The following is a 14,312-nucleotide window of genomic DNA, read 5'->3' on the forward strand; positions in this document are numbered from 1 at the left end:
ACTGTCGTTACTGTGTTTCATGGTATATCTGATGCTGATACTTTTCAACAATAAGGTCCTTTTGTTGCTTTCTCAACTCTCTGCGAAGCACGGCTTGCTGTAGCAGGCAATTGAGGAAATGTCAGGACATATTCAGCAGTCCTGCAAAGACACAGATGTAAAACTGCAGTCCTTGAGGGCCAGTATCATGCAGGTTTTGTTATCTCCATGCTCCAACACACCTGATCAAATACGTTGACAAGAAACAGTTGGATCCATTTGATTTGAATCAGGTGTGTTGGTGCAGGAAAACAACTAAAACCTGCCGGACACTGGCCTTCAAAGACTAGAGTTTGACACCCCTGTGCTAAGACCACTGAACATTGTTTGGGGTTAATCAAAGCCACTTTAACTTGTGATAGTTAAGAACCCCAAAATACTCTGCTAGCATTACAATAAAATGCTGTATTGAAGTATTAAAGGGTGTACACACTTATGCAACCAGCTTATTGTAAATTTTACTGAATTAGAATTTTGCTTGTGTTAAAATAGTACATATTAGATGTCCTGTTAAACATTTTATGGACTGTGTGGACATATAAGAGGTTGTTTTAGGTGTGCACACACAAAGGAGGATAGAGGCTCACTGCTTAGGTGCGCAGACACACAGCTAGTAATAAGTAAGAACAATTACATTTAATATTACATCACTGATAAATGTCTATTTTCTCATGAAAAGCGATTGTGTTTTTTTCCAAATACACAAATACAACTTCAGGAAACTTTGAATTTTAATGTGAGCCAAAATGTGTGTGAGGCAGACTGGAGTAGCGGAGATGACGGGGGACAAAACACACCCAGCTGAGCTGAGCCTGTTGAGACAAGAATGTCAGGCAGAACCCGGCATCATTCAAACTGTCTCGGCCCCTTAAAAAATAGACGCATGCATTTCCAAATACATGCACAGACAGACAGAACACACACTTACACAAGGAAGCTGACACATTTGCATGCATTCACACAGTTCATGATTCCATGGAACACAGTGCACTGGGAGCTGCAGTGTGTGCCATCATTCTGTCACTCCTCTGACTCTGAGCTCTTCTCAGAATGCTAAATGCATTTCTGTCCCCATGTATGATGCCAGATTCCATCTATTCAATCTCATGTGGCTGCTACTGTGTTTCACAGTGTCTTGAAGCAATCCCAGATGGTCTTACTGCAAAGCTAACAAGGGCGGCGACAAGGATGGAGTTTAGAAAGCACATTGTTTTGAGGGTATAATTGGCTTGATTTGGCAAATGAAGCCAACATACATGACGCTTCTGTCAGTGCTGTTGTCACAACAAAGCAGAGCAAACGACACGCGAGTACAGTTATCAGCTATTTTGTCCAATTCATTTTTATAATTCTGCAAAATGAAGCTACACACCTAAATAATTTAAAGTTGCCTTCTATGTTTTCTGCTTGGACGTCTGGTGAGATGTTGTTCTTTTTAAAATGTGATGCTATCATATAAACAGTATGATAGTATTCAAGGCCAGTTGTTTATAATTTGCCACAGGAACAAAAGCAAGATCATCACAGAGATCATCTACATCAGGGCTACTCAGTTTAGTCCTACAAGGGCTGAAGTCCTGAAGGTGACTCAAATTATCAAGTCATTGCAGAAATTCATAGGCTGTTGGATCAACTTACTGTGTTCGGTGTGTTGGAGCAGGGACACACTGAAAACCTGCAGGTCTCTGGCCTTCATAGGACCAAACTGAGTCAATCTGATCTAAATTGTCCAATAACATTAAGTGTAAAACAGCCCAAACTAACAAAGAGGACATCAATCATTGTGAAACTGATAGTGAGTTTTAGTTAACATAGTAGTTAAGAGTCTAACATGAGTGGCTGATAAGGTTCCATCCTGCATCGGTAGTGAAAAGTTACGCAGATAAAGATGGCATGAAAATAATTTGGAGAAAACTGTGTGCAGCTATCTCCAAACAAATGGCTCGAAACAGCCAATGTCCACAGAGGGATAAACATGAACACCTCAATGACTAATATGACCAAATATGCTACAGTTTTTTTTATTTAATTAATTCCTATCTAGTTAACTTGTTTTTTTTAATTAACTAATATGTTTTTGTTTAAAAAATTCATTATTTATTTTAGTCTTTTTTGTTGTTTTGTGCTATTTTTGTTTTTCTATAATTGTAAATAAATTTAGGAAAAAAGGGGTTAATGCGACTTCTAGCTTCACATGAAGCATATTTAATGAGAAAATGCTTTAGAGAAAAAAATGTGATGAATAATAATAAGAGTAATGTAATAAGAATAATAATTACAGGCAATATTCATACTTCTAAATTCACATGAAGGTCAAGTCAACTTTATTGATACCCAAAGAGTAAAGTAAAGAGTAAAGTCGTAGAGGTCATGTTTTGAATAAAAACACAAATTAATTAAAACCAAAAACAGACACTGAAGGACAAATAAAAATGCACAAATACAACTAGTGGGTTCTCATCTGAGGCTTTTAAACAAGTGCATAAAAACCCAAAGAAAAATTATTGTGATAATTTACTTTTTACACTTTAAATGCAACCATCAGTGAGCTTCTTGTAAAATCTGAGGTAATATAACAGCTGAAACAATCTGAGGTAATAAATTGTGTTTTCCAGTTGGCAACCCTCAGACTAATAATGTTTTCAACTGTTGGAAACAAAACATATGACGTCTTTGCAAATGTAAAATGGAATCTCCTCCTCGTCTCCTGTTGTATCTGTACTTTCGGACATCACTCGAACAGACCTTAGCGATACAAAACTAAAACCTTATTCTTTTTTTATACGTAAATGATAAACTACTCATTATCCTCAAAGTGCACGCTACATAATTCCCTTATGTTTTAAGAGCTTGGATGTGAAGGCATGGTTTACCTGTATCAGAAGCAGCCTTAGAGCCTGTGCTGCCTCCTGGCTGAACTCCTTCATCCCTCTCCTCTCCACAGTCTCAATCACGCAGAGCAGATCCGGCTCCCAGAGCACAACTGTGCTGCCATACTGCAACAGCTGTAAATAAGAAAGATGCAGAGAGAGGCATAAAAATATAAATGCACAAATCTGCAGAGACTCTGTCATTTTTGAACACAAGAGAATCAGAGAGGGTTGAGGAGAACTTGACCTCAAAAGACATGAAGAGATACACGGTTTATTGTTCATGTTGAGGTTAATTTACAGCAATTTAATTAATATTTAGAAAAAGAAATTAAAAAGCTTTCAAAAACAAAATGATAACCTTTTTTTTCTTTTAGATGATTTAATAAACGGTGTGAGAAATTTAAACTTGTCTCATTTAAATGAATGATTCAGCATGAAGAGCAGCGATGCTTCTCAGCGCTCGTGTGAGTTTTAACGTATTTGGCAGGCTGGTTGTTCCAAGAGTTTTGGGAATTTGCCAAACCTGTGGATAAAGGTTGTTTCATCATTTAATCCCAGAATTACTCCACAATGTTAAGACTAGAGCTATGTATGAGCCGCAGGACTCCTGTTCATTCATATTCTTGATGTGTATTTAAGGATGCAGCACTAAGAAAGAATCACAGACACTACTGCATGATTAATAGGAATCTAAATGCTAAAAGTGCCCACAGTTCTTGCAAAGTACTTCATAATGACTTGCAAAGTGGGAGAGATGCAAGAGCCTAAATTGAATGTGCAGAAAAATGTCGGGTGCTTGGCTATTCAGGAGCTTGGTTCGCATTGCCGAGCTATTTCTGTTATTTGAAAGGAAGTTGGGTAACTGCTGCAGGACGCAGCTGCTGTTTTAACGGTGGCTGATACTGTGAAAATAAGGCTCCAAATTCACAAGTCCATCCACTTTCAGAAAGCCTGAAAAAGACTGAGGACCATCAAACTTCTGACAACATAATCATGACTATTAGACAGATAATTCTTCCTAAAATGGTTCAACTTTACATGTGTGGTCTTGTTGTGGGATTTATCAACCACATAATGGTGTTTAACATCAATTTTTAATGAAAAACATGTTTAATGTTTTACATTTTACAAGTGTTTCCAATGCATTCGTGCAGAAGAATGGTGCGGTGACCGTTTAGTTGTTTTTAAGACCAGTGGTATTTGGATTATTGTAACCCCTTTCCTGTGTTGCCTGTATGATGCCTGGAAACCCATGTTCTGTATCTAGAATGGTGTGAAATGTAGGCAACATTATGTTGAAATTAAAGACGTGGAAGGCCAGCTCCCATGCACTACTTTCTGTTATAGATGTCCCTCAAGTCATGTTTGGAATCATGGTTGTGATCAGCTCAACAAGCCACAGTTGACTTGTAGTTCCATTTGCTTCCCAACCTTTAGTCACTGAATAATTCATATAAATGTTTGGAGGGACTGCTTACAACAGAAAATATAGTAAACACAGTAATTATCTTAAATTGTGATATACTGTTAGTCTGCATTACTCAGCAGGGCATGCACCCTCATAAGTCATCAGATCAAAATGCTTTTACATTTTTATTATCTTCATAAAATTTTAATACTTGCTATATTAAACATTCATTACTACCCAGAACCATGTCTGAGACATTATTCTGGAGTGTGTGTGTGTGTGTTTGTGTTGTGCGAGTGTGAAATTTCTCACAACTGTGATGAGTCTGAGAATGGCAGGGTGCAGAGGGCAGCTCTCTCCTGAGCTGAGCAGGCAGTAGAGGAGGAATCGAGGCCACGGTTGACACACCGCATACTTGGCTAACACACACACACACACACACATACAAGACAAACCCAAAAGAGACAAATGAGAATCCAGGGAGACCTATTTTACATGATGCCAGTTTAATGTGCCTCTATTTTCCCAGGTACTATTACTGACCCATACCAACTTCCACTCGCTCTATTTGATATATTCCTATAATTCTGTCATCCATACATATACTGCGTGTCTACGCCGATATGCTCTGCAAATTATCATCAGTAAAAACACTCCACATCTACACTCAAATCCAGTTCTTTCAGTTCTCCCTTCATGTATTTCCAAATCTTTTTCTCACTTGAGAGCACATGAACAGATTACACACCAACTCCTTTCCTGTCTCTCTGCTTGGTACCTGTAGCAGGAGATCTCCTCTTAAGGAAACCCAGCAGGGAGCTGAGACAGTTGACTGAGGCTCTTAAAAGAAACTCGTGTTTCTGAGGATGAAGAGACATGAGAGAGACTTTAAGGAGAAAAATAAAATCTGGATAGAGAAACATTCCTGAAAAGACTTGATGAGAAGGTCCATTAATCTGGATCAGGTGTGTTGGTGAAGGGAAACCTGTTAAACAAGCAGGACAGCAGGTTACGTGGACAAGGACTGTAAAACACTTGTTTAAAATAAAGATAAAAGTAGCTGCCAGTTTAAAAAGTGATAAAAATGGTTTAAATGTGTCATCCAGAGCCCAGAGATTAAGTGATCATCTTACTCTCTTAAAATAACAAATGCTTTTTCATTTGTTTTCTTATCTGTATAAAAAGCTCTTTCTTAGTGACAGTTATAGGCATAAAAAATGTAAGGAGCATCATGGCGGCTTCATTATGTCCTCTTGACTAGTAAAGCAATTACAATAAAAACAACAGATGAAACCGGGGATGATAAGACGAGACCAGCAGTTATGCTATTAGAGCATCTGTTAGCTGTAAAATGGAGGTGGGAGTCTGTCAGTGTCCCAACTTCGCCGAACAACAAAAGCAAACAATCTCCTACATAAATGCCTCAACTCGATATTAAGTTACTGTATTGATACTTCATAACACTCAACAGCAATGTGATCCAAACTTATTTTTTAAATCTCCATTACAGAAAAGGAAAAACAGTTGTCTTGAGATAAGACTTTAATTTAGTTTATCTGAAAAGAACAAAAAGCCAATTTCTTTAGAAATTTAGAAACCCATTGCGATGAAAAAAAAACAAACTTTTGTCATGTCTGGATAAGATAATAATTAGGAACATCAAAGGGAAATAATTGCTACTTCATGTTTATGTAGTTAAAATACATCAAAGTAAATACATAATCCATAGTTAGGATCCAGAGAGAGGGATTTAGATACCAGATAAAGTATGCATCTCATCATCTATGCCTCCAGTTCCTGAGATGGACTCGATTTATTTTTCCTCATATCAAAATAAAACAAAAAAAATTACAACATGGACACAGGAGCAAATAAAACGACCCAAACACAAGTACCTTATAAAACTGTAATATATCTAACACAGAGGAACAGTGCAGCTGTCAGACTTTGCTGAAAAGTGTCATATTAGATAAAACAATGGGAGCTACAGGAACGTGATGCATCTTGTGCGCACTCACCTGGTAAAAACTGGCACAAACAAAGCAACAGACGCAGAGGGACAGAAACACACGTACATGCATGCAAACACATGCTCATGAATCCACATGGATGCACTTAGAAACAAAAGAGATAAGGAGATAACACAGGAGAGAGCAACCAAGTGAGATTTTAGTAATGCATGTCTCTCCCACACTGGCAAGGCTGACAGTGAGCAGTGTCCAAAAATACTGAAGTAGGCCAGGAGAATTTTTAAGACAATGAATAGTTTTACCCTCATTCATACGTGGAGATGAGTCGATAGGACAAGAGAGCCGTTAAGAAGGTAAGTGGGAGGAACAGAGCAAAGAGGAAAGGTGATGGGTTAGAGGTTAAAGCTTGCAGAGATGACCAAAGGCCAGAGGATGAATAGAAGAGGTTAAAATAGGAACAAAGAACAGAGTCAGAGAGGGAGGTGAAGGAGGACAGCAGAGTTTAGTAATGTGTGTGCAGGAGTGTTGAGACGAGGAGAGGAGAGGAGAAGAGAGGAGAAGAGAGGAGAGGAGAGGAGAGGAGAGGAGAGAGCCTCATGCAGCTGAACAAGAGCATCGAGAAGAAAGAGGGAAAAAAAAACACATAACATCGGAGGGGTTTGAGAAACGTGTCTCTTATCAGCTGCAGAAGTGCACACACCTCTGAGCACTGAACCATACAACTCAGTTCAGCATGACAGTCCTACAGAAGAGGCAGGATATGGGGGGGGGGGCACTGGTGAGGAGCCAGATGCTGGCACGCTGCCGCACTGGCACAGTTATCCCACTGACTCACATGTTTCAGTCACATTATTGCCACTAGATGCATTCAGATAAAACTACTTATAAGATCTTTGAAGAAAGTTGCATCGAGTGGGTTTTTTCCTTTTTGGGGCACTAGATCAGCAAACGCATCAAGGTCAATAGTTATATGTTATTTATATCTTACAAGCAGCTGCAACAACTTGAAATAAGTTTCATTGTATCATTGTTAAAGCCATCTGCCTTTCATAATGAAGAATTAAAGATTACTGTCAAGTCGGACCATCTGCAAAGTAATTTTATCACTATTTAAAGGGGCAATGAGAGGAAATTAATCATTTCCAGATTGAAGGAATTTAAAAAATAGCTGCGTGAAGACCTAAAGGTGTAATTTCATCTGGAGTACAGCTTGACATCACACACTGTCTCTCTGTGTTGATTTCTGTCCCCTTGTTTACCAGCATGTCAGGCATTGTGTTCATTTACGTTACGTCAATCACCATTCAGAGCCTTCAGCCCTTCCTCCCTATAAGATGCCGGTAAGTAATGACAGTATGTATTTTCCAAGCAAAACGGCAAATAATGCAATGAAATGTCCACCTAAAGTCGACCAGGATTTAACATTTCCTGTAAAAAAAAAAAGACAAGAAAGGTTGTCGGATAAAGAAAAGGGACACATTGGGTACAGTTACACAATGTTTTTTTTAAATTAAATTGAATGAAATAATTCAGAATTAACAGTATTCTCCAATAAGTTTACATGGAAATAATAATTCTGAATGGAGGTTTACATGAAACACGTCCTGACTTAATTCCTCTTCAGAGTGGCGGGTTGGGAAGGGCTCCGATTGGACAGAGGGCGGACGTGACGTATTGACGTCTACCCGAAACGAAGTTTGCTTTGTGCTTTAGCAAACTGTCTCCAGCATGGAGACAGCTGGAAAGGAGAAGGCATCATGTCAACATGCTTGAATGTCAGAGTGATGTTTGACATTGGCCCATTTTAACAATATAAACATATCAAAGTGTACTCTGTTTTGCTTATACTTATTACTTATAATATTATTACTTATACGAATGAAAACAGGGTAAAGAGCAAAAACACCTTACTGTAAGTCTCTATAGATCTAACACCAAAAACTTCAGTCGTAACATGGAAAACTACATAATAAGTACCATTTTCGCTGCTATTTTTGATGATAATTTTGAAGTACCAGCTCGACATGAGCATACTACTTGACTTTTTTCAAGCAGCTGAGAAGAGAAGGAAAATAGACGACAGAAGACCAGAGGCAAGACAACGTGTGGAATATGTGCATCATGGGGACGGGACAAGGTAACGAGCACACCCAGAATGATCAGAATTAACTTAGAAGGAATGAAGGTTTACGTGACAGAGGATTTAATCAGTTCGGATCAATAACATAAATAAAACAACTACTTACTTCAGAATTAGGCTTAATTCCGAATTGACTTTTGCATTCAGAATTAGGTGTTTACATGGTTATTTTTCATCAGTTTAAAGCAGAATTAACTAATATTTGGCATTAAAACTCCCATGTAAATTTAGCCACTGTGAGAGGTGAAGGACCTGTATCTCAGAGCTTGTTCTTCTCCTGGAAAAATACGCAACAAACTAAACAAAATTACCTCGACATGTTCCAAAAAACATTGTTTTTCTCAGAGTGTTTGCACTTTGTACATTTGTATGCAGATGAGCTGCGCGGAAGACGTGTGGCTCACAACACGCCTTTTTGGTCTAAAGGAAGTGCATTACTGAAATCTTTACTGTGAAACTATTTTGCTTTTTACACCTTTAATTCCTTATCTGTGTTAAGTTTTATATGATGTTTCTTTATATGAGCCTAAATAAGCATTGTTCTGCTGGGAAACTATGGCTCCTGTCCTCCATGTGAATCTAAGTAGTGTTGCAGACCACGTGTACCATTTCATAGAAACAGTGTTCCCTGATGGCTGTGACTCTTTGCAACAGGATAATATGCCCTGCCACAAAGCAGAAATAGTTTTAAAAATGGTCTGAGGATGACAACAAGTTTGAGGTGTTGGCAAGGCTCCAAACTCCCCAGATCTCAATCCAATCAACCGTCTATGGGATGTGCTGCGCAAACTAGTCCAATCCACGAAGGTTCCCCCTTGCAGTTTGCTTAAACGTTCTGCTCCTAACATCTTTGCACCAGATACAGCGCACTTTCAGGAATTTAATGGAGTCCATTCCTCAGTGGGTCAGGGTCGTTGGCTGCACAAAGGGAAACCAACACAATTTTAGACAGGTGGTAAAAATTCTATTCCCTGATCAGTGTATTGATACTTTGAGACAAGCTTGTAGAGAATTTGGTTATTTTATCTCTTCTTAATGCAGAGAACCCCAATAGTGTGCATGGCTTTGTTGCTTAGTGTAAAAGCTCCTTTTCTAGACATGTATAGATTAAAAACAAAAGAAACGGTACTAAAAAGTCTACATATTCCACCAGCCCAGATCCAAGGACAGGCAGTAGAAGTGGAGGATCACTATAAATATCTTAAAAATGATAAAACTCACATTTGATGGCAACATTGATGCTGTGTATACAAAGGAGGTTTAATCTAGATACATTTTTTTATGAAAATATTTGAATCAGTTGTAACCTTGCCTCTTTTATCTGCTGGTTTGAGTCACACGGCATAAAGATCAAGATCAAGGCTGGAACACATTGTTTTACAAAGGCTGCTGGAACAAACTTAAATGACTTACAAGCCTTGCACCAGGTCAGAGCCTTAAAGAAAGCACATGGCATTGTGTGTGACCCGAGCCAGCCTCTGCCTGCAGGTACATGCTGCTGCTATCTGGGAACAGACACTCAGATGTAGAACAAACCGTTCTAAAAATTCCTCTGTTCCAGCCTTCATCAGGATTGTGTTTTCTGTCGAGCAGTTTGTTATGAACAAAAAAATTTCTCTCTTGGGGACAATAAAGTTGACCTACAACCTTGAATTCCACATTAGCTGCATCTATATAAGTTTTAATTCCTCTTTATATCCAAATAAAAGTCAAATCTGCTTTAAAGAGATGAAAAATGGCCATGTAAACACCTAATTCTGAATAAAAAATGTCAATTCTTAATCAAACTTAATTTCAAATTAAGTGGCTTGTTTATTCCTATTTTAGGTCCAAAGTGATTGATTCCTCTGTCATAAAAACATCCCATCATTCAGCGCATGCTCGTTACTTTTTCCCATCCCAATGACACACACATCCCACGCTGTCTTCTGCCTCTCATCTCTGGTACTTTATCTTCATTCTTCTCCTCAGCTGATGAAAAAGTGAAATAAAATGCTTGTGTCAAGCCGGCACTTCCAAATTATAATAACAATCAAAGTGAAAACGGTTCTTATTTGTTGGTTTCCATCTTGAAGATAAAAAATGATGAGAAGCAGGAAGTAGAGTTTGTTTATGTCCGGTAGACGTAAGTACGTCATGTCTGCCTCTCATCCTAACAGAGCCAACCCCAACCCACCGATCTAAAGTGGAATCAACTCAACATCTTTTCTATGTAAACCCAAATTTGGAATTAACTATTTCCATGTAAACTTGAAGGAGAATATTTGATTTTGGATTGATTTAATTCATAATAATTAATTACAAATTAAAACAGATCATGTAACGGTGACCAATGTTTCATATTTTACAACTAAATTCAGTTTCATAATCAAATCCTTGATTCCAGTTGTGTTCCCAGAACTGCCGAAATCAGATGATTCTATGATTCTTATCATCGCTAGCCGCCCTAATCAAAGTAAATCTAACTGTACCTAAACACCATTTTCATATTGAATTTGAATAATATACATAAAAGTGACATAATTGTCCAGTAGCAGCCAGGTCTCTAAATGTAACTGAACTGTTTTTTTCCTGCTAAATAGGGATAGATGTGTAATACATTTATAAAAACATACACAGGCATTTCAATACCCACAAGTACTACAACCTGCAAAAGAAGTCCACTGAGAGTAGTTAAAAGGCACAGCGCTCCTCTGGTGCCAAGTGGGTACAGTGCTCCATCTTCGACACCTAGGGGTCTGGGCCCGACCAATCCAGGACCAGTGCTCAGACACACTACTGCAGATGCCAGATCAACGTCAAGTAGTGCCTCCAGTAACCTCAGGTAGCTGACTGGAAGGAGAAAATAAGACAGAGGTGAGAAAGGCACAAGAATTTACAATAGGAAAATGACTAAAACCAGACATGGTACAACATAAGAACCAGGAGATGGCAAATATAAGAGGAGCAAAAGACCACAGGAAATATGGGTCTATAAGGGAAAGAGGGGATTATGTGGTTTTACATTACGCAGGAAAAAATAGTAAAAAATATAGTTGCAGAGGAAATGGAGGCAGAGTAACAGCTAAAAGCAACTGAGGGCAATTTTTAGACTGACTGACAAATATGAAGTTAAAGATGTTAGTGCCAATTACAGAGATAGGGAGAGACAGGGATGAAGAGAGTTAAGCAAGGCTGAAGGACTTAAGTTGAGATGAAGATAAAAGCCCAAAAGGACTGCTAAAGCACGGAGCAATTCAAAGTAAGAGCGGCCAACCATCTGAAAAGCACTTACGCCATGTACACTGAGATTAGAGCTCTCTGAGGGAGGGAAGGCTAATTAGTGGCAGCGGAAAAGAGGGAAGAGAAACAGAGCAAAGACATCGAGAAACAAAAGTATAAGGAAGATAAAAACTCAAACAGAGAAGAGGCTGAGTGAGTGAAGAGACATAGGGAAAGAAAGAGAGATAGGCTAACAGGGGGGGGGGGGGGGGGGAAGCAATACATCACAGCAGCCCTGACAGGCCACTTATCCAGCTGACAGACAGAGACACAGGAGCAGCAGGGATGATCAGTCTACGAGTGCTGCAGTGGGATGTGGTCCACTTAATATAATGAGTGTGTGTGAAATGCAAGACTTGGGTTTGGTTAACTCCACTGAGGATGGAGCACTGAAGGACTGTCACTTTGCCTGGGCAGGAGTAAACTGAACAGAGAGTAAACCCATTATTATGTTATGGTTTACCCAATATCCGGACAGCTGCAGCAGGATACTGGGACACTTCACACCAATCTCTGGACATTTCTAAGGTATCTTAATGTGACGAAACCTCAGGTGTCTGTGATTACTTTAGAGGAGTGTGGAAGTGGGAAGCAAATAATCAGAAAGGATAAAAGAGCAAAACCTAAGACAAAAACTAAATGGAAAAGCGAGACAACATGAACATGGTGCAAATGTAGCGGATCTTTCAATTTTTCCCAATAACACACAAAGCTTTGTTTTTTGTTTTGTTTTTTTATCACTAATGATCTGATTTGGTTTCATGTTTTTGGAAACAACAGAACCGTTTTTGATACCAAGCAAAAGGTTGTTTGTGTTTCTTTTCTGAAGAAGAATCCGCTGCACAGCTGCGTCTAAACTCCAACTGATGCTCCTATGGACCTGTAACATTAAGGGCAGACAGAAAGGAAAAATAATGGAGTGAGGAAATCAAAACATAACAAGATTAGGGCCAATATTGTTGCAAGTAAGAATGACTTCTCCCTGTAGAGCGAGGAGAGAGAGCAAGGAGTGCTGCATTTAACATACCAAAGCCATGTATCAAACAAAAGCTTTAGCCATTTGGTATTCTGCATCTGCATCTGGTTGTATGCTCGATAGGCTCTATGTGTTTACTGCATGTTCTATGTCTTGCCCTTGACTGTACCTTGACTGTGTGAAGTTCAATCCTAAAGCTGTGATAAGAGCAAAGCTGAGCTGTAGTGTGTACCTGAGTGGAGTGAACATGCTGCAAGGTAATGAGGGAGGACAGGAGTAGATGGCTGCAGCATAGCAGGGACGGAGGAGGACAGGCTGATGGAGGAGGGAGGGGTGGAGACGAGGAGGAGGAGATGACTGTCTGCAGCTGGTCCATCAGCCCAATGTTGGAAAGCAGCATGGAGACAGCTGGAAAGGAGAAGGCATCATGTCAATATGCTTTAATGTTAGAGTGATGTTTGACTTTGACCCATTTTAACAATATAAACAGATCAAAGTGTACTCTGTTTTTGCCACCAAGTCTTTCTATTACTTTGTTTGTTCTACTTATACAATGAAAACAGGGTGAAGAGCAGAAACACCTTTCTGTAAGTCTCTATAGATATAACACCAAAAACTATCAACATTATCAACGTTAGGGGTGGGAAAATCAAATCAAAAAATCAAAAATTGGGATTTTTTTGCTTCACAATTTTAAAATAATTTATTTGTTAAAAAATCTTTTTTTTTTTCCAAATAAATAAAAATAATCCATTATAACATTTTTTGTCATTTTTATTGTTTTTATTGATCTTTTTACTTGTCTTCTTGGGCATTGTAGCAGCAAAATGATGGTCTAGATACTGCGTTGTTTTTTCCTAATCGAAATCATGAAAAATGACAAACAAATAAAAAAAAGTTATATACATTTTTTTGTTTTTAATCTACAAAAATCAGCAGTGTCGAAGAATTATGAGAATTGCATTTGAAATCAAATCGGCACCCAAAAAAAATCGAAATTGAATCGGGACAAAAGCATATCGTCACAGCTCTAATCAACATGTATCCATTAAAATGAGAATCAACTTAATGCCACACCTCTATGGAACAGTTTTAACTACAATAAAATAAAAATACAAGACAAGTATTTAGTTTTATAAACTAAATAAAGAGATGTGTGTGCACATTTGACATGACATAACACGTTAAAGCGATCATTTGGATGCTGCACCAGGAAGAAAATCAATACAGTGGTGACTGATTTGTGTGTTATCAGGGTGATATGCATTGCAAATGTAACCAGGTCAGTTAAAAGTTACTGAACAGCATCTATCACTTCAAGCTAAATTATCCAACTCTGACTAAAAGTAATGTGCTGCTATTTCTGTACACCACACCAAAAGCTCAAACCCAGTTCTTGGCCTCAGGCTGAGACAGCTATAAACTTTCCACTAGAAGAAGCAGTAGAGGGTAACTATAGAGGCTGCAGCAGAAGCAGGAAAGCAAACCTACAGGCATATTAAGCTTTAACTCCCAACAGGATCTCTTCTTGCTGGCTGCCACCTCCATGACCACAGACCAGCTCATTGCTGACCTCTGCTGAGGTTTTAAGTACTGGATATCTCAGCAAGGAGTATTGAGCATGCAATAAAACCAATCAAATAAA

General features: G+C 38.6%; 1 protein-coding gene across 1 annotated transcript in view; it reads right to left on the bottom strand.

Annotated features, from left to right (window-relative positions):
- The window catches only part of mei1 (meiotic double-stranded break formation protein 1), a gene marked incomplete at both ends in the record, with an annotated part of 73,734 nt that overhangs the window by 4,362 nt on the left and 55,060 nt on the right, over positions 1-14,312 (bottom strand). Inside the window, 6 exons of the mRNA XM_079252684.1 lie at positions 2,913-3,044; positions 4,633-4,739; positions 5,099-5,180; positions 11,078-11,262; positions 12,487-12,571; positions 12,900-13,075. Of these exons, the coding sequence (XP_079108810.1) occupies positions 2,913-3,044; positions 4,633-4,739; positions 5,099-5,180; positions 11,078-11,262; positions 12,487-12,571; positions 12,900-13,075 (767 nt within the window). The remainder of the gene's footprint in view (positions 1-2,912; positions 3,045-4,632; positions 4,740-5,098; positions 5,181-11,077; positions 11,263-12,486; positions 12,572-12,899; positions 13,076-14,312) is intronic.

The sequence above is a fragment of the Telmatherina bonti genome (genome assembly GCF_933228915.1).
Source record: "Telmatherina bonti genome assembly, chromosome: 14".
NCBI classification, from domain to species: Eukaryota; Metazoa; Chordata; class Actinopteri; order Atheriniformes; family Telmatherinidae; genus Telmatherina; species Telmatherina bonti.